General features: G+C 37.8%; 1 protein-coding gene across 1 annotated transcript; it reads right to left on the bottom strand.

The window, feature by feature from the left end:
- Positions 1–17613: 17613 nt before the first annotated feature.
- Positions 17614–20089, bottom strand: LOC149289876 (zinc finger and BTB domain-containing protein 2-like). Its single transcript, XM_089490173.1, has 2 exons — positions 19917–20089; positions 17614–18982 (listed from the first exon to the last, which is right to left on the bottom strand). Exons 1-2 carry the CDS (start codon positions 20087–20089, stop codon positions 17614–17616), a joined length of 1542 nt encoding a protein of 513 aa, XP_089346299.1.
- Positions 20090–23595: the final 3506 nt, after the last annotated feature.

Raw genomic sequence — 23595 nt, 5'->3', positions numbered from 1 at the left:
ATTGTTTCTTTAGTGGACATTTAGATACAGCGATATATGCTCAAAATATATGTGATACAGGAAATTTTCTGTATCAAAACTATAATTTTTTGGGGTGGTTTATTTCATTAGAAAATTTTTGCTGGTGACAGATTGTTGTTTAAAAATAGTATTTGAGTAAATTACGTCATTCTTTAATTATTGCTGGTTAAGTTACCTTTCTTCTAAATTATTGTTAATAAGGGGATATGACCATCTGTCATTTAGAAGGTACCTGATCTATCTACTAGGAGTGTTTATAAGTTCACAACATTCAGTTAGATAAATGTTTTTTTCTAATGTTCCAAATAATGACTTAAGTTAAACATGGGTCCTAAAATAAAAAAAATAAAAAAGACCCATTCATCTAAAACATATATGCTATTTATTCATATTTTAATATAGCTCAGATAAGCCAGTTTCTTACAAAATGAACTACTTAGACTGCTATCCACAAGATATTTGATACATAATCATAGTACCTTTAAGCATCTTTAAGTTGCTTGTAGATAAAACACTACTTTGGCAGCGTTAGATTTATGCGAGTGTTTCTCTAAAGACAGAATAAGACTGCTCTGTCATTCTTCATTGAACACCAGTATTTGAAAATGTAATTTACTAAAGAAATTTAATTTTTATTCTGAAACCAATGGATATCATGTAATATTTTAAAAGGGAATTTATTTTTAACCTGCTCAAATAAGTGTAATTTAATGTATAGTTACTAATAGAACTATGTTCATTGCCCTTTTTGTCTTGGGTTTTCCATAGACCTTTTTACCCATTGACATTGTTGATCATTAGGAATAGTTTTTATTATTTTCCCCATCATCCATGTGATCTATTTGCTGAGATACAGTATATATTTGTTAATGGTTCATTTCTTTTAAGTGCCTATTAAAGTTGCTAGGGACTGCAGTTAATTTTCTGATTACAGCAAGTACACTTGTAGTTGCATGTAGAGTAACAGTATTATCAGTATTTTGGTACCTGCAGTTTAAAAGATATTTTTTTTCTTTTATTTTAAGCCCTTTGAGTGACCGCAGTTAATTTTGCAGTAGCAGAACAAACCATTAGTTTTAGTCATGTAATCAGTCTCATGATTCGGCATTCGGTGGAAGAACAGAACATGTTCATTATGGTCGTATGCAACACGGCAATGAGCACTAAGGCCAATGGGAAACTAGTTTGTTGGCCATTTGCAGAAGGGACCATGACCAAGCCTTTCTATATTTTAGGCTACTGGAAGAAATTTACTTAAATATCTAGAATAGTACTAACTATGGTTTTTAAGAGGTAGTTCTGGAGGACTGGACAGAATTTATACAGGGATGTACTATATAAATACTATAGGGTTCTCAAGTGATCTAAGGCCATTTAAAGCTACACACAATGCCCATTGGAGTTTATTTCCAATGGACACCAGTACAGGTTACTAAATACAAACTTAGTAGCTATTGGACTTTGACTTATATCTCGTTACGTCCCTGACACTTCTGTGTCATGTTGTCTCTGTGAAGCGACAGACATTGTTGTACAAATGTACAAAATCTGATCCTATACAAAACTGGTTTTATAGGCTATCAAAAGGGTTTCTGTATTATACTTGATTTATATCTGTTTTGCAGCAGTAAAAAAAAGACAGATTCGGCTGCCCGTGATTACATATCACAATGAAAGGTAAAAGCTGCCCACGGTCCAAAAAAATAATAAAAAAAATAGCATTGATAGAACTGATGCAGCGTTAGTGGTGTTGCACGTATTCACAGTCGATAAGACTGTAGATAAGCACATCTGTGAGGCAGCACACATTGTCACACTTGGGCAGTGCGTCCAAAAGCCACAGAACTGTCCAATGTACTGTAAGATAGGAAGAGATTGTGAAAGAGGTTAGATAGAAACATGACGTTGTATCTACATATTAAAATCTGGCTAGAAATACATTTGGAACCAAGAAATTGAGAGAAAATGGACAGAAGTTGAATGGTAAGAAGAAAATACATAAACAAAGTGAAAAATCCAATGTTTCTGCAATTTGATATATTTTATGTCCGTGTTATATATATATATATATATATATATATATATAGTTCATTTTAAAATTCTTTGCATATCATATTCACAAAAGCAATGCTGAAAATGCCAAAAGGATTACTTTCTAAAAACAAGCAAACAAAACCTAAGGCCTGAAATCAATGACCGCTAATTGTTAGTAGAGCTAAAACTCCCCTGATCTAAGGGCATCTTATTGCCCCAGTGAGCCACATGCTTAGTTGGTATGACCAACAATTCTTTGTTGCCTCTGGATAAGTTGCCTTGAATTTCTCATAAAATCGAGTTTTAATGTAGTAGCTCAACTAAAGGGTTACGCTAGACACTTAAGATATTTTCTAATGAGTTGAGCAGTCCAGAATAATGAAGAGTATGTAACCTCCATGGATTAATCAGTTGAGTTGGCCCTGGAAAGTGCTCATTGAATAGATTCCTATATGTGAAGTTTGTAGATATGAACTTGTGTTGATAAACCTTTTTCTCCTCCATTACTTCCAGTTAAATGGCTTTATGTATGACATCACACCTTGCATGTTCTCATTAACCTGCGTAACATTCATTTTGAATTAATGTTGAACATTTGGTGGCATGTCACAAATGTAATCATGCTGTACCACTGGAAAATGTAAAAAAAGGCAGGAAATCCATTAATCTAATTCTTTTTAGCTATGTCAACAAACAGCCATAACCCTTGAACCAGCAATTATAACTGTATTTGTGGTTTTAGCCAACTAGGTTTATTAAAAACTTAAACAATAAATTATAGTGGTGCATATTTAACAGCTAAGAAAATCCAGCCTGATTTTGCATGTATACCAAAGCTACAGAGTTCTTCATATACAAACAGACCTAGGTTTTTTCTCATATCTAGAGGCTCAGGAACTACGACTTCCATAAAACTATCCCATATGGCAGGTGAAGGATCATGGGAGTTGTCGTTCACCAATACTTTAGGAGAAACCGCTATCTAACATTGTTGCAGCAACAGGACATACTTTACGAATATCCTCATAGCCACTTTATTTTGCACAAAATTATGCTTGTGAAATTCTAACCATTAATAGCAACCTTCAAATTTTAATTTTTCTTTTTGTTTGTTCTAATATAAACAGCAAATTGCCAATGGCTGCCTTATATTTGTTTTTGTGATCCACAGTGTCCTATAACATGGTGTGATTGTTTGTTTTGCGTTGTAAATGTTTTCTATACTGTAACGTGGTAGCGTCTGTGTTAAATTTACATGTTTGTGGGTTTTTTTCTCTTTCAATTTCATACTTAAAATGAGTATGTGCCAAATTCTTTGTAAAGTAGAATAATTTAGCCAACATAGATAATAATCTGTTGTCTAGAGCAGTGCATCAGACATTAGCTTGGTCCGTGTGGAATTAGGCATAGTAAGTGTTGTTCTTGGACAAATGTGAAACCTTTGAGAAACCAGAGCCAAATAAATAATGAGCACTTTTTAGGATATCTGAGTACGTTAGCTGCTGCCAGCTTCCAGTACCAGAAGTAGACCTTGTGATTGACATTTGACAAGATTCCCAGCAGAAACCATAAGCCTTGTGGTGGTCACTGGAATCTATGTACAGGGGAACCTTGCCTTGCTCAGTAACCTCTCAACTAGTGCTAGCAACAGCAACACAAATAGACACATACCTGGTAACTCTCCCATGATGCCCTGTTAACCCGGGTCTCGGAGTCAGTTTCTTGTTTCTCCAGGCAAGGGAGCATTATTTGGCCACGCCCATTTCTTGCCACTTCCCACCCACTAAAGGTGGGGCTAGCCCTGCCCCTTAACCAAGATAAGGGTGTGCTCCAGGTAACCTTCCCTAAGAAGATCCCAAGTATGTACACACACATATTTTAGTACAAGTGGAAGAACGCAGATAGTAGTATGTTACAGAAAAATAAAGTGAAATATGTATTGATTTTAGTATTTGAGTCCAAACCTTTTACAATTTAAATCCATACAAACATCATCTGTCATTTTAGAAATCTGACATCATAAAACGGGCTGCTCAGTGACCGATTACTTCTGCCGCTGCTTCCTTAATGGAGCGTACCACATAATAGTGCTTGGTGTTGGCTTGTTATTGACAGCACCACAAATAAAGGTCTTTATGTGGTTGGTTGGTTCATTACTTCTCTACCATCAGATTCAGCCAGTCCGGAATTAACTTTCATTTTAATCGATAATATGGCATATTTTTTTATTGGAGACTTCTCATTGTGTAATTGGACAAGATGCTTAAAGCTCTGAAATCTTGAGTATGTTAGTGTTTTATATTTTTATTACGCTATTAGGAAAGGTATGAAAAGCAACATATTTTATAATATGATACCTGCATGTGTTGTGGGCTGCTCAATGGAGAAGCGTTTCGAATTTTGGTATTTGGTAACCGACAAAAGCACAGGCAGTGTTTTCTTAAAATGGTGGCCCGCTAGGATGAACCTAATGGCCCCAAATAGCCTGAAACACATGGATTATACTGTATTAGATCACTGATGTACCAGGTCCCACTTCTTCACAGCCAAGGACACACAGGCCAAACTTTTTCTAAGTAGACTTTACTGATTTAGTAAATCGTAATTATTCCGGCAAAACTTGTAAACCTAATTTACTAATTCTGACCAACAGTCTTAGTAAGGTGTTCTTGACAGTAGCTCAGTTGAATTTTTATTTGCTTGTACTATTTTACAGTAAATATAAGTATAAGAGTGACATTGTTGCAAGCTAGCCTGATGTTAAGAGGTTAACTCCATTGTCATATACAGAATTCCTTATACAACTTCTATACACCTAAATGCTTCAAAATGCAATTAAAAACTGTATTTGATTACACATAGTATAGAATCCATTTAAATTATTTGGAATATTAATTTAAAATAAGTTATTATGTAATACTTGATGTTACTGATCTTAGTCAATCATCATTTTCATATGTTTGGAAGTGCTATACAAATTATAGGCCATATTTAATAACAGACCATTGGACATATTTAATATAGCCCCCTTTATGTTAATAACCCCCTATATTTTCATATTTTTTCTCTAAAGTAGCTGTTTAATTTGTATTTTTATATATATAAAAAATAAATATATGTATTCTAAACATATATATATATATATATATACATACATAATATATAAATATATTATATACATTTAATATTTCTGATTAATTATTGAAATGTTTTAGCCCCAAATTGTGTTGATGTCATCATATAATGCCAGTTTAATTATGTTTTTAGGATAATATGATTAAAACAGTGATATTGAAATTTACGTATAAAAGGCACGCTAAGAAAAATTATCATAGGTGTAAGCAGGAGCATCATGAGCATGCGCATCATGAGCATGCTTGATGTTCCTATAAGTTATATACCTTAATGTCTGTATTAAATTGTTGGATTCTAGTTACAAGTCTAATAATTAATACAATTTTCATTAATTTTCATTAATTTTGTGCCTTACCCTTGTTACTCCCGTTATCATAATGCAGCACCTTATGGGCCAACAAATTAAATATTTTATCAAAACCAGTCCTGGGCAGGTTTTTATGTGTTAAAAAATGGCAAATGCAGACTCAATATTAAGTTAAAATACTAATAGGAAAAATTGTTTTCATTGAAATAGCTATTCTGTGACTTTAAAATCTGACTTCATATGCAAATGAAGAGCTGCAGTGCAGTAGTTAATTTGCATATGGTATTTTTATAGTGTTGCTAAGAGGACATGGTTCATTTAATGTTTTGGTTATTTATTTCCAATTCGAAATGCATGTCCCAAACACTGTGACATATATTCGTTTTATGGTGAATGCCTTGAAATTAGCAGGGCAGTTATTAGGGGAACTATGACCCCAGTTCAAGCCGGTATTTCCACCCCCCTGGTAGCGTATATATGTTATAACGATATATGCCATACATACATTTAACTCTTTCTGCATAGGCATCTAGATATGCCATGCAAGGCCATACCAGAGATGCCCCGTAATAGTGGTCATGAAACTGTGGCAGCTACTTATGTAAGAAATGTTCTAAAGGCGGCATGGCCTATGTGCGAATTTACCTATTGAGTACTTAATACTGTATTTCCTATCTGAAACAACTTTTTTGCGTGCAAAAGGGCAGTGCTACTGTGTTGTTACACTAGTTAAGTGTGGCTGCCTTGTTTGACAGCCCCCGCATTCAGCATAATTGTCGAGCTTCCCCATCTGCCCTTCTTGACATCCTGTAATTGGATCATTGTTTTGCAGGCCAAGCAGACCCCCTTCCCCTGCAAACTCTGGCCCTCCTCTTGAGGCCAGTCCCAGCTGCCCTTATCAAAGACAAAAGAGCATATTGAATTTGTCTCCAACTGAAAGTTATGTGATCTGTATACTTCCCGGTTAATGTTCACAGCGTTAACGTGTTAATAAAGTTATTTTTCAGATCCTTATACAACAACGAATATAACGAATGAACAACAAACTTTAAAGATAATTAAGATAATTCTTAGAATGAAAGAACTAGGGAATTTATATTGTTTTTTTTAATCTACATTAAAATATAGTATACAGAAATTATTTATGTGTATAATATAAGGGCTGTTCTACTGCAGCTGCCATATTTGGGGAAAAAATCTCCATGTTGTAGACCGTATTTAATGCATGTATCTAACATTGCTGTCACGTAGATGATATCAATCACGTTTTAAATGTGAAACGAATGTCCAAGGGAAATAGATGATGTAAACATTAGTCTTAACGAATTTGCTTGGGTAGAGCGCTAGGAGCACCAGTTGAGATGAGTTGGTGTGGATAAGTGTTAGGTTGACCCACCTTTGGTTAGACCCTGACTATATTTCTTTACACGCAATTCACCTACAAATGCATTGATTTTTATTTACAGGTGGGGAAACCTGTAATATTTGTACTTGCAGATCTGATCCTATAGCTTTCTTGAAAGCGACAAGCATCTTTGTGATGCAAACGGATCAAATATGTATACAATATATACAAAGCTATTCGATTTTCCGGTGCATGGCACAATCATAATTGGCTGCGTTTCTATGTATTAAGTTGCTGCTGTGTTACTTGCAGGACCTGTATCAAAAGAACCGATTTACACTTAATTATAATGGCACACTTTATAGCCTCTTTCAAAACGGTTAAATAATCACAAGTCCCTTTGTTTTTTATGTGTTGATCCTACCAAACTAGAAAATGTGAAACACTTGAGTGCTTTCAGGCTATTACTACTCCAGCATTAGTGTATATTATATGTTTATAAAAACTAGTTATATATATACGTTTACACACACACATTTAAGAACCATTATTCAATTGGCTAACGTTCAACCAGTAGTAACCAAAGGCTCCTGACATCCATTCAGCCATTTTGTCTGTCTGACATCCTTTGAGCCAATTTGTTTTAGCATTAGTTATGGCTTTTTTGGTGGAAGTGGTTTATGGTCGGTAAGATATTTTGAGATTGTGTAAATTAACTGCACATCATTTACATTTGTCCTTTTTCGCTATAGTTTTTCATTATTAGATCCCCGTTGAAGGCCAAGCACCACCACGTTAATGATATGTAAAAAGTCACCATTTACCCTGGGCGATAAGACAGTGACATGGCTGGTCTTAGACCGAGTAACGCACAAAGTACGATTGGCCGCCACCTCTCCTTCACTTTTATGTTACTCAAGACATGTAATGAAAGGCCAACAGTTTTTCACTAATTTCTGCTCGAAATTCTTCTCACTTGTGTCTTGTACAATTTTCCTTCCATCATAAAGTTGTTCAGTCTCTTCTACATGTTATGCCCTTCTTGGACATAAATGTATTTCACATTGTAGGCTTGACTTTTTTTTCTTTTCTATTTAACCAGATTTTTTTGGATTAATTTTTTTTTTTTATTACAACCGGATGTCCTGCTAGGTATGGGCATTATTAAATGTATGTGCCTGTAAATAAGCAAGTATATGTTACTAGAAAGAAATGTATTAAAGCGCACTTGTTTTTGAAGAAATAATTTTGTTGTTTTTACTGTATAATCTCTGGGAAGCTGTGTAGCCATCAGGCAGCTGTTTGAGTGGACAAGGTTGCTTACAAAATGGCTGCTCATCACTTGTCTTTGGTTGCTGGCGAAAAGACTTAAGACATAGAACCGTACTTAATAATATGTTTCTTTAATTGCTTCGGAAATGTATGTTTTGCCAAATGAAGTGGCCTCTAAAGTAGTTTGCTTGACTTGGTACTCATTCCACATTGATGGCAACCATGTTCTATTCTCTTAAAGAGTATTTTATTTATGTTTGTTTCTCTTTAACACAGCTGGCGTCTTTACCTGATGTAGATTAATGTAGATAATCAGCCATCCCTCACTCTAGCCTAATGGTAAACAAAAACAAAAAAAAAATACAAAAAAATGTGCCATTTTCAATTCTGTGAGTGTGTGACTATCTGCTGCCTCAAAGTTAAACAATCAAAGAATCTGTAAATAGATATTAACTGTGAAATGGATCAAAAGTGTAATAAAAAGTTGGAAAAAATGTGTATTTTAATCATCAAAGGTAAATGTATTTTTTTACTGATATGTCATGTTTATCAAACTGGATTAGACTACTTAAGATGCCATGTTTCCCATTTCCTTCAAATGTTCCAGAAATTTAGTATATTAACTCAACTGGTGTCCTCATCAGTAGAATTAAAGGAAAACCAGAAGCTCCCTGCCACACAATACAAACTTGCCACAGATACTTTTATTGAAAGCGGGGCAGACATTGGCGATTCCCCAATTTTCTGTCTACTATATTTGCTCTACACGCTTTGTTCTAGTATATAGGTACCAGAGAGAGTTCTGACGTCATAAATGATATAATATAATAAACAGGAAGTTTTAGAAAAAGGCAAATGTGGATCATTTCTGGGACAAGATAGAAGGAGAAATATACCTTTACAACTCCCATGCCAATTCCCTCGTTTTAACATTTTGCCATTATAAATAATAAGCCAATGCATTGATGTTGTTAAGCACAAATATGGATTTTTCCGTTTCCTTTTAAAAGGTGAAAAGATGTGGGTTAAATGTTCAAACCGGTACAATTGCTATTAATTGTTAGAATTGTGGACTTCTCAATTATATATGTGTATATAGGGTATATGACCTGTCCACTTTCACCCCAAGGGCACAGGACACCACTGCACAGTGTAGAAGTCAACTAGAAGAGTCAATGGTGTCAGGTCCCAGTGGGCAGGTGAAAACACGCTTTTAGCGCTGGATTCTTTATATAAGTAACCGTTTTTATATACGAGTAATGAGAACATAGCTACATACTTTTAATTGCATAAATTGGTTCATGTTCCTCTTGAAGAGAACCATTTTTTTCTGATACAGTGATCTAGTAGAAATGTTGACTACACCAGCAAATGTCCTTTTAAGAAAAAACCCACAATTTTGAAGGAAGTGGGTTGTTTCACCTTTGCCAAACCTTTAGGTTACTTTACTAAGAAGGTGGTAGGTAAGAGGGGAACAGCTTAGCAGCAGAAGTAGTAGAAATTAAGACAGTAAGGGAATATAAACATGCAAGCTATCTCAAACCTGAGACAAGACCAAGGACTGATTAAGGTCTGGCATAGACTACATTGGGCAAATGGTTCTTATCTGCTGTCAAATGTTAATCCACGATGTAAAGAGTTACTGTTAGTACTAGAAACCATCATCCAACCTACCAGTAGTTATTTTCTAAATAAAACAACAATGTAGCTGCAATAAGGTGTGTAATACTCCATGCAAAGTGCTGTGATACTGGCAAAGGTCCTCTTAGAGTTTTGTCTCTAAAAAAAAGTCATCCGTTCGACTGAAAATCAGCAGTGCCATTTACAAGACTGGTGATAGAAATTAAGTGACTTCAAAGTGTTTTGTTTCTAGACTTAAAAGTACTTAAAAAAAAATAAAAAATAAGTGGCCTATTTTAATTATCATGACATTATTTACCTCAATTTGAAACAAGTTTTCTTTTTTTTTAAATCAAAATATCCAAACTGATACAAAACCATTAAGTAAACGCCAATTACCTGTCTGTTTATGATTATATAGTTTGGATCTCTCTCGCCTCCTGCTGTGAGTAGTGAGTAAATGTAGTAGCTCACTCCATTTTATGCGATTCTTGCTCTAATACTGAACACTGTAAAAGCTCAACATGTATAGACAAAAGTTACCAATAAAAGGCATGGTTAAGAAATTGTACATAATTAATATCTATCCCAACTTTGGAAAAAGAAAATACCTATTGCAGTTTTTTTTTTATTATTATTCCTATATATGAATAAATGCGTGCATTAATCTTTGCAGTGTCAAGATGTAATTGCTCTATACACAGGCTTCTTTGCAGATGTGACTCAAAAAAGCTCTGGTTACTACAGGGATATGCATTTCTAGGGCTTGCAATTCTGCGTGTGTAAATCGCATCTGATCCAAAAAATAAAGCAAAACAATGATTAAAATACAGAAATACTTTAGATTGTGTAGCGTTAATTTACTTACGTGTACTTGAACTAAACAATGTCAGCATAATGGGGAAAAAAGGGGGGTAACCTTAGGTAAATGATTATTTTTGTAAATAAAAAAATACATTTTGAATAGGTGTAAAACATAATTTAACCCATACAGTGCGGAATGGGTTGTAGGGCAACGTGTTGCTCGCCTCCTATGCACTCAAACGGTTAAATTCATTAGTATTACAGAGACCTGCCGAGAGTTGCTCTGAGCATAGAAAGTGGAGACTCTTGCAGCAAATGTGTTTAAAAATGTATTATAAGTTAATGGCTCAAAATGAAAAATAAAATAAAAAAATGTTCATTATGTATGTGTCATTATGCTGAAGGGCTCTTTATTGGGCAAAATAAACTATTGAAATCTCTCCAGACAACATGTAATGTTCTTGTTTTATTTTTCAGGTAAAATTGTATATTGTATAGAAAATATCAGGAGAAGGGCACCTTCTGGCCTGGGGGGCAGGTAAAGTCAAGTGGCCCCATCAGCCACTTGCCCTCAAACCGGGTAACTAACATATGCACTGGCACACACATTTACACACGTCTCACACTTGTAGAAACGTATACACTCACACTAACATACACACATACTCACACCAACAGGCACTTTAACATACCCTTACACACTCCCTCTAACACACACATTTAGGGGAGTAACTAGAAACCCCAACTACACCAAGCAACATGTCCCACAGTGCCACATTTGCCCCCAAACACCTTTTGAGTGCCACCTTTTCCCCAAGTAGATCAGTGCCATGCTAACTCCCAAACACTGCCTGTCCTATATTTGTCCCCAAACAGCTTGTCTGTGCCTTCTTTCCCCCTTACACATGCTAACACACATACTTACTCATACTCGCTCACACTCATTCTAACACACTCCCTCTCAAACCACATATATATACACATTCATCCATTTGTTATCACATACACTCACGCACATACATTCTCACACAAACACTTAAACATACACATCTATTCTAACGCACTTACACATTCATGCTCGTACATACAAATGCTTTCACATACAGATTCATGTTAACACACACTTATACATACAGTTGTGCTCAAACATTTGCATACCCTGGCAGAAATTGTGAAATGTTGACATTGATTTTAAAAATGACTGATCATGCAAAAAATCAGTCTTTTATTTAAGGCTAGTGATCATGTGAAAATGTAATATCACATAGTTGTTTGACTCCTTTTTAAATCTTAATGATAACAAATATCACCCAAATGGCCCTGATCATAAGTTTGCATACCCTTGAATGTTTGGCCTTGTTACAGACACACAAGGTGAGACACACAGGTTAAAATATCATTTAAAGGTTTATTTCCCACAACTGGCTTTTTAAATTGCGATTAGTTTCTGTGTATAAATAGTCAATGAGTTTGTTAGCTCTCACATGGACGCACTGAGCAGACTAGATACTGAGCCATGGGGAGCAGAAAAGAACGGTCAAAAGACCTGCCTAACAAGGTAATGGGACTTTATAAAGATGGAAAGGGATATAAAAAGATATCAAAAGCCTTGAAAATCCCAGTCAGTACTGTTCAATCACTAATTAAGAAGTGGAAAATTTGGGGATCCCTTGATACCAAGCCAAGGCCAGATACACCAAGAAAGATTTCAGGCACAACAGCCAGAAGAATTGGTCGGGACACAAAGGAAAACGCCACAGGAAACCTCAGGAGAAATACAGGCTGCTCTGGAAAAAGACGGTGTGGTTGTTTCAAGGAGCACAATACGATGATACAAAAAATGAGCAAATGAACAAAAATGAGCTGCATGGTCGAGTTGCCAGAAAGAAGCCTTTACTGCACAAATGCCACAAGAAAAGCCTGGTTACAATATGCCTGACAACACCTTGACACGCCTCACAGCTTTGGGCACACTGTAATATGGAGTGACGAGACCAAAATAGAGCTTTATGGTCACAACCATAACCGCTATGTTTTGAGAGGGGTCAACAAGACCTATAGTGAAAAGAATACCATCCCCTCTGTGGGGGGTGAGCTCTAAAGGTACAGGTAATCTTGTGAAAATTGATGGCAAGATGAATGCAGCATGTTATCAGAAAATACTGGCAGACAATTTGCATTCTTCCGCACAAAAGCTGCGCATGGGACGCTCTTGGACTTTCCAGCACGACAATGACCCTAAGCACAAGTTGACCCTCCAGTGGTTACAGCAGAATAAGTTGAAGGTTCTGGAGTGGCCATCACAGTATCCTGACCTTAATATTATACAGCCAGTCTGAGGTGATCTCAAACATGCTGTTCATGCAAGACAGCCAAAGATTTTGCATGACCTGGAGGCATTCGCCATGACGAATGGGCAGCTATACCACCTGCAAGAATTTGGGGCCTCATAGACAACTATTACAAAAGACTGCATGCTGGCATTGAAGCTAAAGGGGTCAATACACGGTATTAAGAACTAAGGGTATGCCGACTTTTGAACAGGGGCCACTTCATTTTTTCTTTGTTGACATGTTTTGTTTTATGATTGTGCCATTCTGTTATAACCTACAGGTGAATATAAATCTCATAAATAAGATTTGATACATACATACACCTATACATAGACATTCATGCTCGCATTTACATATACATAAACCTAGACATTAATGCTCATATACACTTACACATAGACATCCACACTCACACGCATACTACACCTTACCTTACCTGCAGGCGTACAAGCGGCCTTGGTTTCACAGCAGGGTCGCAACGTAACGTGACCCTGTTGCGCTCCTGTATCACCATGCTGGTTCAAAGTTGTCTGGAGAAGGAAGGCCCTTTCTGAACAATTTTGAACAGAGGAGACAGGGACAACAGGTCGTCCCGGGACAGGTCACCTCTAGTTACACCACTGGAAGCATACACGTTCATACTAATATACACACTCATGTTAACACACACACACACACACACACACACACACACACACCTTACCCCAGAGCCTTCTTTACAGCCACACTTTTACCCCAACTCTGCAATGACACTCTGGTACAATGTAAAGTAGTGAGTGTACAGCCTGTATAACAGTGTAAATTTGCTGTTCTCTTACAAATAACTCAACACACAGCCATTAATATCTAAACCTTGGTAACAAAAATGTGGATGCATGACATTAGTACTTTTCTTTTTAGCTATACATCTGAGCACATACTGATGGAGGTGGTAAGGGGAGCAAAAGCAATAAGATTATTTTTTTCTTCACTTGCCCAGCCTCAGGGCATACAGTACTCTTGCGACCACTCCTTGAAGAATTCAGAGGTTCACCTTTTTGGATAGAGGACCAAGAATATCCAAAAGCCGTTGTATATAATGCGCAAGCACACTGTCCCTCCGTGGTTGCTACTGTGGGAAGTAGGCGCAAAGAAGGCTCCTGATGGGGCCTTGACAATAACAACAAACTGGGCCAGAGTACTGCTTTCCTACCTATGTTAGAAAAACACACTGATCTCCAGGAGAGGTGTTAATATGTTTAGATCCTCCTTTCCATGTGATGGAAGGAACTACTCTCTTGTGACCCACAGTGCCTATGGGGACTAAAATTATGGTGTTTATGCAGGCCTGTCACTTTTCTGAAATCTCTACAGTTCTACACTCAAAATAAACCTACCTTATTGTGCTTACTGAGTAAAATAAGAAATATACATGGGTAGGATTTGAGGTTTGGCTGTAGTCAAAAATAAAAAAGGTGTTAAAGATACTTTAACCCCTTCGAGACCAGGACATACCTGGTACGCCATGGTTATATGGTACCTGCAGACCGGGACATACCAGATACGTCATCCCAAAAAAATGCCCCCACGTCGCCACAAATGTGGTGATTGCGGGGGTGCCGCTGCTGTCTGCCCAGGTGTCTGGGTAGACCATCACAGCCACCCAGAGCCTTTGGTCACTCCCACGGAGCGATTCTGTAGGCTCAAAATGCAATCGCCGGCAAACCAGCATTCGTGTTTTCAGCTGCCACAGGCAGCTTCAGTGAAGGGGGTTGTTTGCTGCCTGATCGCTCCATGACAGCGCCAGTGCAGCATTAACCCCTTCAATACCAGTTTTGTACAGGGCTCGGCTGCTGTGGTTTGCCACAAGCTTGTGGGGACTAAATATCAGTCAATGCTGTGCTCCATTGGAGCATCAGCATTAAAAGAGTAAAAAAGAATTCCCCAGTGAGGGGAACTCTGATCTCTGACAGCCGGGGAAGGTCTGCGCGATAGACGCAGACAACCCCCGCTGCTAACCGCACCTCCTTGCGGCTGCAGCGGAAGTTGCCTACGCGAATCTCGTAGATGGCTACACACCGGGGACTCAGAAGCACCGGTAAGGGGGGGGGGAGGATCTTAGTCTCATAGTCAGACCCATTTGAGGTCTGATTATAAGACGACCCCGATTATAAGACGGGTATTTTTCAGAGCATTTGCTCTGAAAACCACCTCATCTTATAATCGAGCAAATACGGTAGTTTTAGGGGTTAAAATGAAATATGGGACCTGGACCCAAATATGAAACCTGGACCCAACAAACTGATCTGTCAAAGCATTCCATGTTTGAAAACTGAAATGCGCATGTTCCAATTTTGAACCTGCAGTGCCAAAGAGACATACCCTACCCATGTATATGGGGTATTCCTATAATTGGGGGGTGTTTCTAAATACAAATCACAAGTTGTGTGATTATGTACCCAGGAAAAAAAAATACTGAAATACTGTGTTTGGATAGAATGGGTTTGTTAAAAATGAAGAAAAACAAAAAAAATGAAATTTTACTGCAATGTTTAGGATATACTGGCACTAAAATGGTTAAATCAAAAGTGTTAAAATGCCCCTAGTAAAATACTTTGGGACGTCATCTTTCAAAAAATATATACTTTTGTTTAGCAGTTTCTTTTCCCTGTCCGCTATTGGGTCGCTATTCCCAGCATACCAATTTTTTTTAAAATCTAGTTTAACCCTATAAGTGCCAAAATAAATGAAAATACCAGGCATATGAGGCGCTACCAAAAACAGGACAAATACCTAAGTACACTTTTGGAGGTTTTTTCCCATTTGCACTCATATATATATATATATATATATATATATATATATATATATATATATATATATATATATATATATATATATATATATATATATATATATATATATATATATATATATATATATATATAGTTTCATTTTTTTTCCCATACCTTTCCCTACATTTTTAGATATTTTCCATACTAAATGATGGTTTATATATAAATAATTATTATTATTTCAAAAGAAAGCCCTACTTGTGCTGAAAAAAACCCAATATATAATGTGTGGAGGTGCACTAAATGAGTTAGTGGGCAATCAAAAGGACAAAAACGGTCTGGTCCTTTAGTGCAAACGTGGTTAAAAAATAAAAAAAAACCAGTCGTGAAGAGGTTAAAGGGAAGATATTAGTAAAATAGTAACCAAGTGGGTTTGAAAAATTCTAAACTTTTTATGAAAAATTGCTTTATTTTGAAGAAAATAAAATTCATATGCGTGACAACATATATCAAGCAACAGGTTAACGGAAGGGTCTCTCCTAGACGTGCGGCTTCTAAATATTATTTAAAAATAAAGGCGACATAGCAAAACTATAAAAAACAATCCATGCTGTTTTCGATGAAGGAGCTAGTAACTAGAACAATGGAACATCCCAGAAACATTCAGAAACCAATAAGGTTTATAAAACAGCATTACATACATTAAAAAAGTGGAGCCATGTAAGAACCCACAATATTTCACATTTAGATTTCTTTCCGAAATATGGAAGTAAAACAAATAAAGCTTCGAAAACAGGTGTTAAGTGACAATGGAATACTTGTAATATAAAGAAAAAAAAAGGATCATGTGTGCAGGACATAGCCTCACCTTTAGTTATTTTTGTAATTAAAAATTAAATGACCTAAAAAAGAAATATGAATATGACTTTGATCAATGCAGGTAGCTATGGAAGCTTTAAGGCACAACAGGCTAGTATGAAAATATTTTGGAATTGACAATAATGTTCCAATATACATGCATTCGATTAAAGATAAATAAAAATAAAAAAACAGTGGCATTTAGTGGGAAGAAATTCATATTGTAAAATAGATTTTCAAACAATGAATGGAAAAACGGCATTAAAAAGTTTTACCATTATTAAAATATGGCTTTTCTTTTTGGAATACTACTCCAAGTTTTCTAGGTTTTGGAGCCGCATTAAAGGTACAGACATGAATAATCTTAAATTTCATGTTGAGACTGTATTTAACACACTTCAAATGTGATCCTGGTGGTGGCCGTCCTACCTGACAACAGCTCTATGAAATATTAATGAAGTCAATGATAGAGAAATAAAAGAAAGAAAATACCCCCTCTATGGTTATAAATTGGACTTAATAAACTATGTCAAGTTTTCTTTACAAGGGAGTTGAAGATGCAATTAAAGTAACCTTTGAGTAACAAAATCTCTTAAAAGGGCTATTCTGACTTGTCTAAATCTGTTTTACCATGAACAGTCTTCTACAAATGAAGTTTGTCCCATTTGCACCAAGAAGCAAGATGTAATAAACATGTATATTTATTTAAATTTATTAAATGTAATCTCACTGAGAATACTCGCTTCCCATTATACACAAAAACATTTCAACAATCCCCATCTACGAATAACTTGTTTTAATCTATTAAACCTCAGTAGTTCTACGGACATAAACAGAGGCCATTCAATCTTTCCAGTTCTATTACAAAAAAAAAAATCAAATAAAAAAAATCATAATTATATAAAATATGCAATACACTGTGGAGTTTATAAACGTTTTACCAAGGACAGGTGTTTTGCATTTTTTCCTCTCCATTTTGAGGAAAAAGTTAGGGATTTGCCCTCTACTCCAAAACCTATGTTGCAGAGAATGGTAAAAGGGACGGAAAATTCTAGACATTTTAAGGGTAGGGGAGTACTTAGCAAGAAAAAAAAATCATAGCAATCAAAACTAATCTAGCACCGTTTCTTGCTCTTTCTTAATAGAAGTTATCATAGAGTTCTCATTGTCTGCAGCTTCTGAGTCCCCACCACTCAACATGGACTTTCCTTCCTCTTCCAATGCAAAGACATCTGAACTTTGGCCTTGGCACGTATGTTTGACCACCTCATTGGGTGTAGAGAATATTTTGTCACAAAGGTTGCATTTGTAACGTTTATTTGTCTGGACTAGCATGTTGTCCATCTGACTGCCTTCATCAAACGAGCACAGTTCCAGAGTCTGCTTGTCCACTACTGTGTAGGTATCCGAGCTCTTAAGACACACATGGCGAGCAGCTTGGTTTGCCCTACAGAAACTCTTGTCACAGGTGCTGCATTTGAATGGTTTGCCCGTGTGAATGTACATGTGTTCCCTCCAATGGCTCTTCTGGATAAATTTACGCCCGCAGATGGTACATTCATACTTTCTTCGCTTTACTTCTCTTTCTTGATCTGTTTGCTCTAAATTATCTATGTCTGCTATGTCTGTAGGAGGTGGGGTGTCAGACTGCTGCTGCCCATCAATGTTTGGAGAGTCCGAGATCTGTGGCATGTCACTGTCACTAATGATACCTGCCTCAGCTGTATCCATTGACTCTTTTCCAATTTCAGCTCCATTGTTGCAGAATGTAGGAGAAAGGCTGGTCTCTGTTTGGCCAGTTGTGGTAGTGAATGGTATTCCAGTATGGATCTGAAGATGTTCCCGTAGGCTGCTTCTCAGGTTAAAGCGCCGCCCACAAAGATGACAGGCGTAGTATTTGGGGAAGCTTCCATTTCTTTTCATAATACTGGGCTTAACATGAGCTATTGTCAGAGAAGTGTTCTGGTCCTCGTTCGGGGATTCCTCCATACTGTTTTCGTCTATAGAGGCAGCTGTGGGGAGTACAGAAGAGGCTGGCTCAGGAGACAACGGCGTATTAACAGGCTCAGAAAATGTGAGATTTGTCCGGTTTGCGGCAGGTAGTGCAGATGACAGCTGCGTTATCTGAGCATTTTCAGATGCAGTATCTTGACTTAACCTAGAAGTTTGTGGCCGAGTATCACGGCTCCCCTTTTCAGAAGCAGCTGCAACTTTTGCTGGAGGCCTTATTTGGTGATCTGCAATCTGAATACCATATAGAGAAGATGCAAGTGGGAAAACTTGATCAGGGTGAGAAAACCCACCATGACTTGCAAGGCTAGCCTCTTGGATGAGAGGAAATGCATGCAGAAACTTTATGCCTTGCTCCAGACGGACAGGGTCGATGAGCTGAGGTGCCATCTTGCCAGTGTACATCAGGTGTAAAAGATAGCTGAAGATGTCTGGTTGGATGTCTGTTGATTTCAAGCGGACACATTCACTGTAAGAAAAAAAAAATGCTTAAAAAAAAAATAAAAAAAATCTTCTGTTAAAGTGTGCCATGAGCACACTGCCATGTAATATAAGAACCCAACATACAAGTTTACTCAGACATTTATGTTGGTCTTTTATTAGGCAACACGATTCAAAACTTGTTTGAGGTTCCCGCCACAAGCTTGCACTAGTCAATTGGTCTCCCAGGCTAAAACACAAGCATTCTGTGCATTAAAAATACACCTATTACTGTACTGTATAAAAACATAGTAGTAAATGGACAAATTCATGTAGAACTTAACTCCAAACATGCAACCTTGTTTTCATTGGTTTTAATCTCTGTACCGTTAAACATGCTGCAGCTATTCCATAGATATTATTATTTATATAATGCCAACAATTTACATGGCGCTTCTTACAGTATGACAAAATACTATGTATGACAAAACCAGATTTGCAGACTATGGGGTTGTTGTTTTGGTATATGGTACAGCGACCACAATGTTATACAGATATGGTTTTGGACATACTTGGATAACTGACACTGGCTTCTACACATTGGTTGGTTTAAAAGAGGATCTTGGGAGTGTTGTGCTTTTTTTACACAAATCTAGCGTTGGTCACAAACAAGAATTTAGCTCAGTGTACGATGATGTTTGCAAAAATCAGAGGCATCAGTGAAACTATGTATATTGCCAAACTCAGTGTGTATATTTCATGGAAAGGTCCGGTGGGTTTTCTCTGTTAATGACTGATTTGTTACACTTCAGGGTCTTATTTTCACAATGATTATAAACAAACTGTGGCACAATCTCTGTAACGCCCTCCATATAAAGTACAGTAATTTGAAGATAACATTTCTGATTTGGATTAGAACGGTCAGGAATAAATATGTAGTACTTTACATTGAATAACAAAACAACCTGCAATTTTAGCATTACCTTGTCTGGTGTACGAAGAGCATCTTAAAATAATTGGAAAATGATGCAAGGACAGACTTGTGTGCTTTAAAGTAGACATCACCAATGGCAACTGTGCAGTCACACAGGAAGCCAAACTCTCTTTGGGCATTGAGTTGCTGCAGAAGGATAAGCCCGTGGTTGGCCAAATCCATCTTAACTAAACGCAATCTGAAAAGAAGAACACAGAAATCAACTGATTATACCCGCCAACGTCTGCCTTTTTAAGAATTGGGGCCAACTATCGTGTTTTTTTCTTATTTACTTGGAAGAAAACATCCATTCAAACAGGATTATATAACATAAAGCAAGAGGGAGAAGAAAGGGGAAAAACCCTACAAGTAGGAATATTTCAAATAGGTAGTAAAGTTGTCATCTCGTTTAAAATGTGTCAGGTGTGGTTTTTTTTACCTTCATTAAATAATGTATGCAATGAGTCTTGCAGTTATGTGTCTACACTTTTTTGTTGCTCATACTTATAAGAGGACCATTGCAGTGTTCCAAATGCGACTACTAGCCCGTGATTAAAATAGAATATTATTTTTGGACAACATTTTTTTTATTACAGAGCCCATTTCCAGAATACGCTTGGAGGAACAAGAAAATCCTGTAAAGCAGTCAAATGGAATTAAAAACACTCCCAAGATTATCACCCAAATAGATTCCACAAAATATGTGGGCCATTCGGGCACTGTGGTTTCTTCAGGTGTTCGATGTTATGGTTGAGGGAATCAAAGTTTTCTACTAAAAATGTAAAACACTGGGGGAATTGCATCACTCATAGCTGTCTTAAATGCTGTGTAATGTGGACTCGAACCAAGTACAAAATGTTTTACATTTTTGGATAGAAAAACTGCATGGGATTAACCCTTCACCTACTCTCATTGGTGCTGTAAGTACCTTACCCGGTTTTTGTTCTACTTTGATCTTAAACTTTTTATTGGGAAACTTTCCAAAGTGGGAAAAAAATAATTACAAGAAATACACATACAGAAGACTAGTTAGAATATAGTTACTTTGCAATAAAATGCAAACACTCCCGTAGTGTTAAACCAATGGCAATACAAAAATCATTCAGAGGACCACTGCATACAGAAATCCCTACTAGCACCCATTTAGAAAGGGAATTACACGCCAAGTATCAATGTGCCTGACATACAAGTTCTGCTTGGCACTGGGTTGATCTGAAACAAGTAGTGGTTTTAGTGTTTATTTGGAATTGTGGGATCTTGGAATACTGACAGTGTGTAAGAAACTGCCTCCCTCAGCCGCCTGGCATTCAGTGGCAATGTGATACAGGATAGGCATATGTACTACTGTGAAGACACATTTTTCTGAAAACCAGACAGCAAGCTGTGTATATTTTATAAGTATTACTTTTATTTCCAGTGACCGAGCTTCAATTACTGGCAAGCACTATTTTATAAAAAATTATTCTATCTATCCAACTCAAATAGATGCATGTGTATTCACAGCGTATTTGACACAACTTCACATGCGTATTCACAAAACATAATCATGTAGACACTTAGTAGTCAGCATAGAACTAAAATGTTAATTTGCTTTTACACTATTTGATTGGACTGTCTTACTCCTTTAGGTGCAAATATACCATTTCCTTAACACAACATAAGTGGAGGGAAGCTTTGATTGTATACAATGCCAATATACATGCATTATTTCTACTTCATTGGGCCGGTAACATACTGGCCCATTTTACCAAATAACGGAAAACGACCAGCACTTCCTTTACTAAACGATAAAGAGAAGCCAGTATGTGGCTAGTGTTTCCTGTCAATACAAAGACCGACTGCTAAATGTAGACCTCCCTGAAACAAATGTAATACCTTGCAAAAGCACTCAGACCCTTTACCAATTTTCTCATGCTACTGAATTACCAATAGTACATTGAGGTTTTGTTCCATACGATATATATAAAATCTATGAAATCCAAATCCAATTATTGCTAAGGTGGCAGTTTTATTTTGGTAAAACCATGTGTAGCGAATAAAGTAAACGCTGCTTGGATAAGAATTCAACTCCAGTTTACGAGCGTAAGCAGAATGTCTTAATAGGTCACTGTTGAAGGCTCATTGTTTAGGCTTGGGTATCTGAAGGAAAATGAAGAGCTGTCCATCCATTGTATTGCTAGACCAAGAAAATGTTACCCCCCTCAAACAAGAAGACATGTGAGAAAAGATACAAGGAGGCCAATAAGAACTCTGAAGAGGCTACTGAGTTCAGGGGCTGGGAGCAGATTTATGGTGCACCAGTCAACCCTATCATGGCATCATGTGTGGGATCTTCTGCAACGCATTAGAGTGTGAGGTAAGAAAATGACTTTGGTTGCAAGGTCAAGATAGAGCTTTTGGCCAAAACAGAACAAGCTATGCGTGACACAAACCAAACAACGCGGTGGTGGCAGTATCACTCACGCCTTGGTAATCACATCAGCATACTTCAGAAGGATGGTTACTCTCCTGAGTGGCTTTGTGAAGGGGCAAGGCTGTCCTCCACAGCCTTTTGTGTGTAGAGAGCGAAAGGAAAGCGCGGCCACTGATCCTCGGGCCAGAGAAAGACCAAACAGAAGCAGGGCTTCACTTGGTGCCCCTAGGTGAAAATGTGGAGCGAGCCGATGTACACACACCAGCAGGTCCTGTGCATTCTGATGAAATTGAAGCCTGAACTGATGGACCAAAATATTGTAAAGATACTACAAGTCAACCTACTACACTCCACTAAAAGAAAATACACTATCACACCAGCCATGTACACTTTGCCATTGGTAATGACATCTTTAATCGTATGCGTAGTGATGGAATTTCTGCGTTACGTACTTTCCGTAAGCATGAGCGGTTACATTGAATGTTAAACGGCATTACATGGAGCTGTATTACAGGGCTGTGATCTCTTGAGCCCTTTGTCTGCTGCACCTTACAGGCACGACTGGCCTCGGTAAGCAGGACGGCTGGTGGGTGTCACAAACAGCCTGCATGCGGTAACACCCGCCACTAGACGTAGCACAAGCAGACAAGGCCCGGGTCGCAGCTAACCCGACGAAACAAGCCCCGCCCGAGCAGTGAATGCCATTGAAAGGAAAAGGGCGTGAGTCTCACACATGGCCACACCGACACGAGGGAGGAGCCAGAGCGCGCAACCCACTTCCGCGCAGCTGTATGAAGAGAGTGGGGAAAAAATAACGAACAAAGATGGCTCCCGTCTTGGCTGTGGTCTGAGCGGTGCAGGAGGCGGGGTATGGAGGGGAGGAGGCGCCGCACACCCATGGCGGCGACTGTGGTATGGTGAGGGAGGGGGAGCGAAGAGGAGAGAGGGAACAGTGGCTGCACTCGGCCTCCCTTTGTCCGCGGCCCGGGACACCAGGGTTTAGCGACTACCCGCTCCTTAACGTTTAGTACAGCACGGCGCCAGCCATTTGCACGAACGGATAACGGAGGTGGGGGTAAGGGTCGCACGTAGGGAATACCAGATTGCATGCCCCCCACACAACGCACTCGATAACGCATATGTAACGGCTTGGGCCTCGCCACACAAACCACGCGTGGCTATACACACGGGTACTGCACATAGAAGGCGTGAGCTGCGTTTATGGTATTCCGTTATTACCAACGGGGTCACGCGTTACTCCCACCCGCACCTCGTG

Source organism: Sceloporus occidentalis, unplaced genomic scaffold (genome assembly GCF_023333645.1).
Source record: "Sceloporus occidentalis isolate IW3139 unplaced genomic scaffold, rSceOcc1.0.p SCAF_42, whole genome shotgun sequence".
NCBI lineage: Eukaryota > Metazoa > Chordata > Lepidosauria > Squamata > Phrynosomatidae > Sceloporus > Sceloporus occidentalis.
The sequence above is the reverse complement of the archived record's forward strand: the minus strand, read 5'-3'. Positions and strand labels throughout refer to the sequence as shown.

Coding starts and splice junctions, on each gene's coding strand:
- LOC149289876 (XM_089490173.1), bottom strand. CDS start 20,089: ATGGATTTGGCCAACCACGGGCTTATCCTTCTGCAGCAACTCAATGCC. Junction 18,983..19,916: donor CTCTTCGTACACCAGACAAG/GTAATGCTAAAA, acceptor TTTTTCTTACAG/TGAATGTGTCCGCTTGAAAT.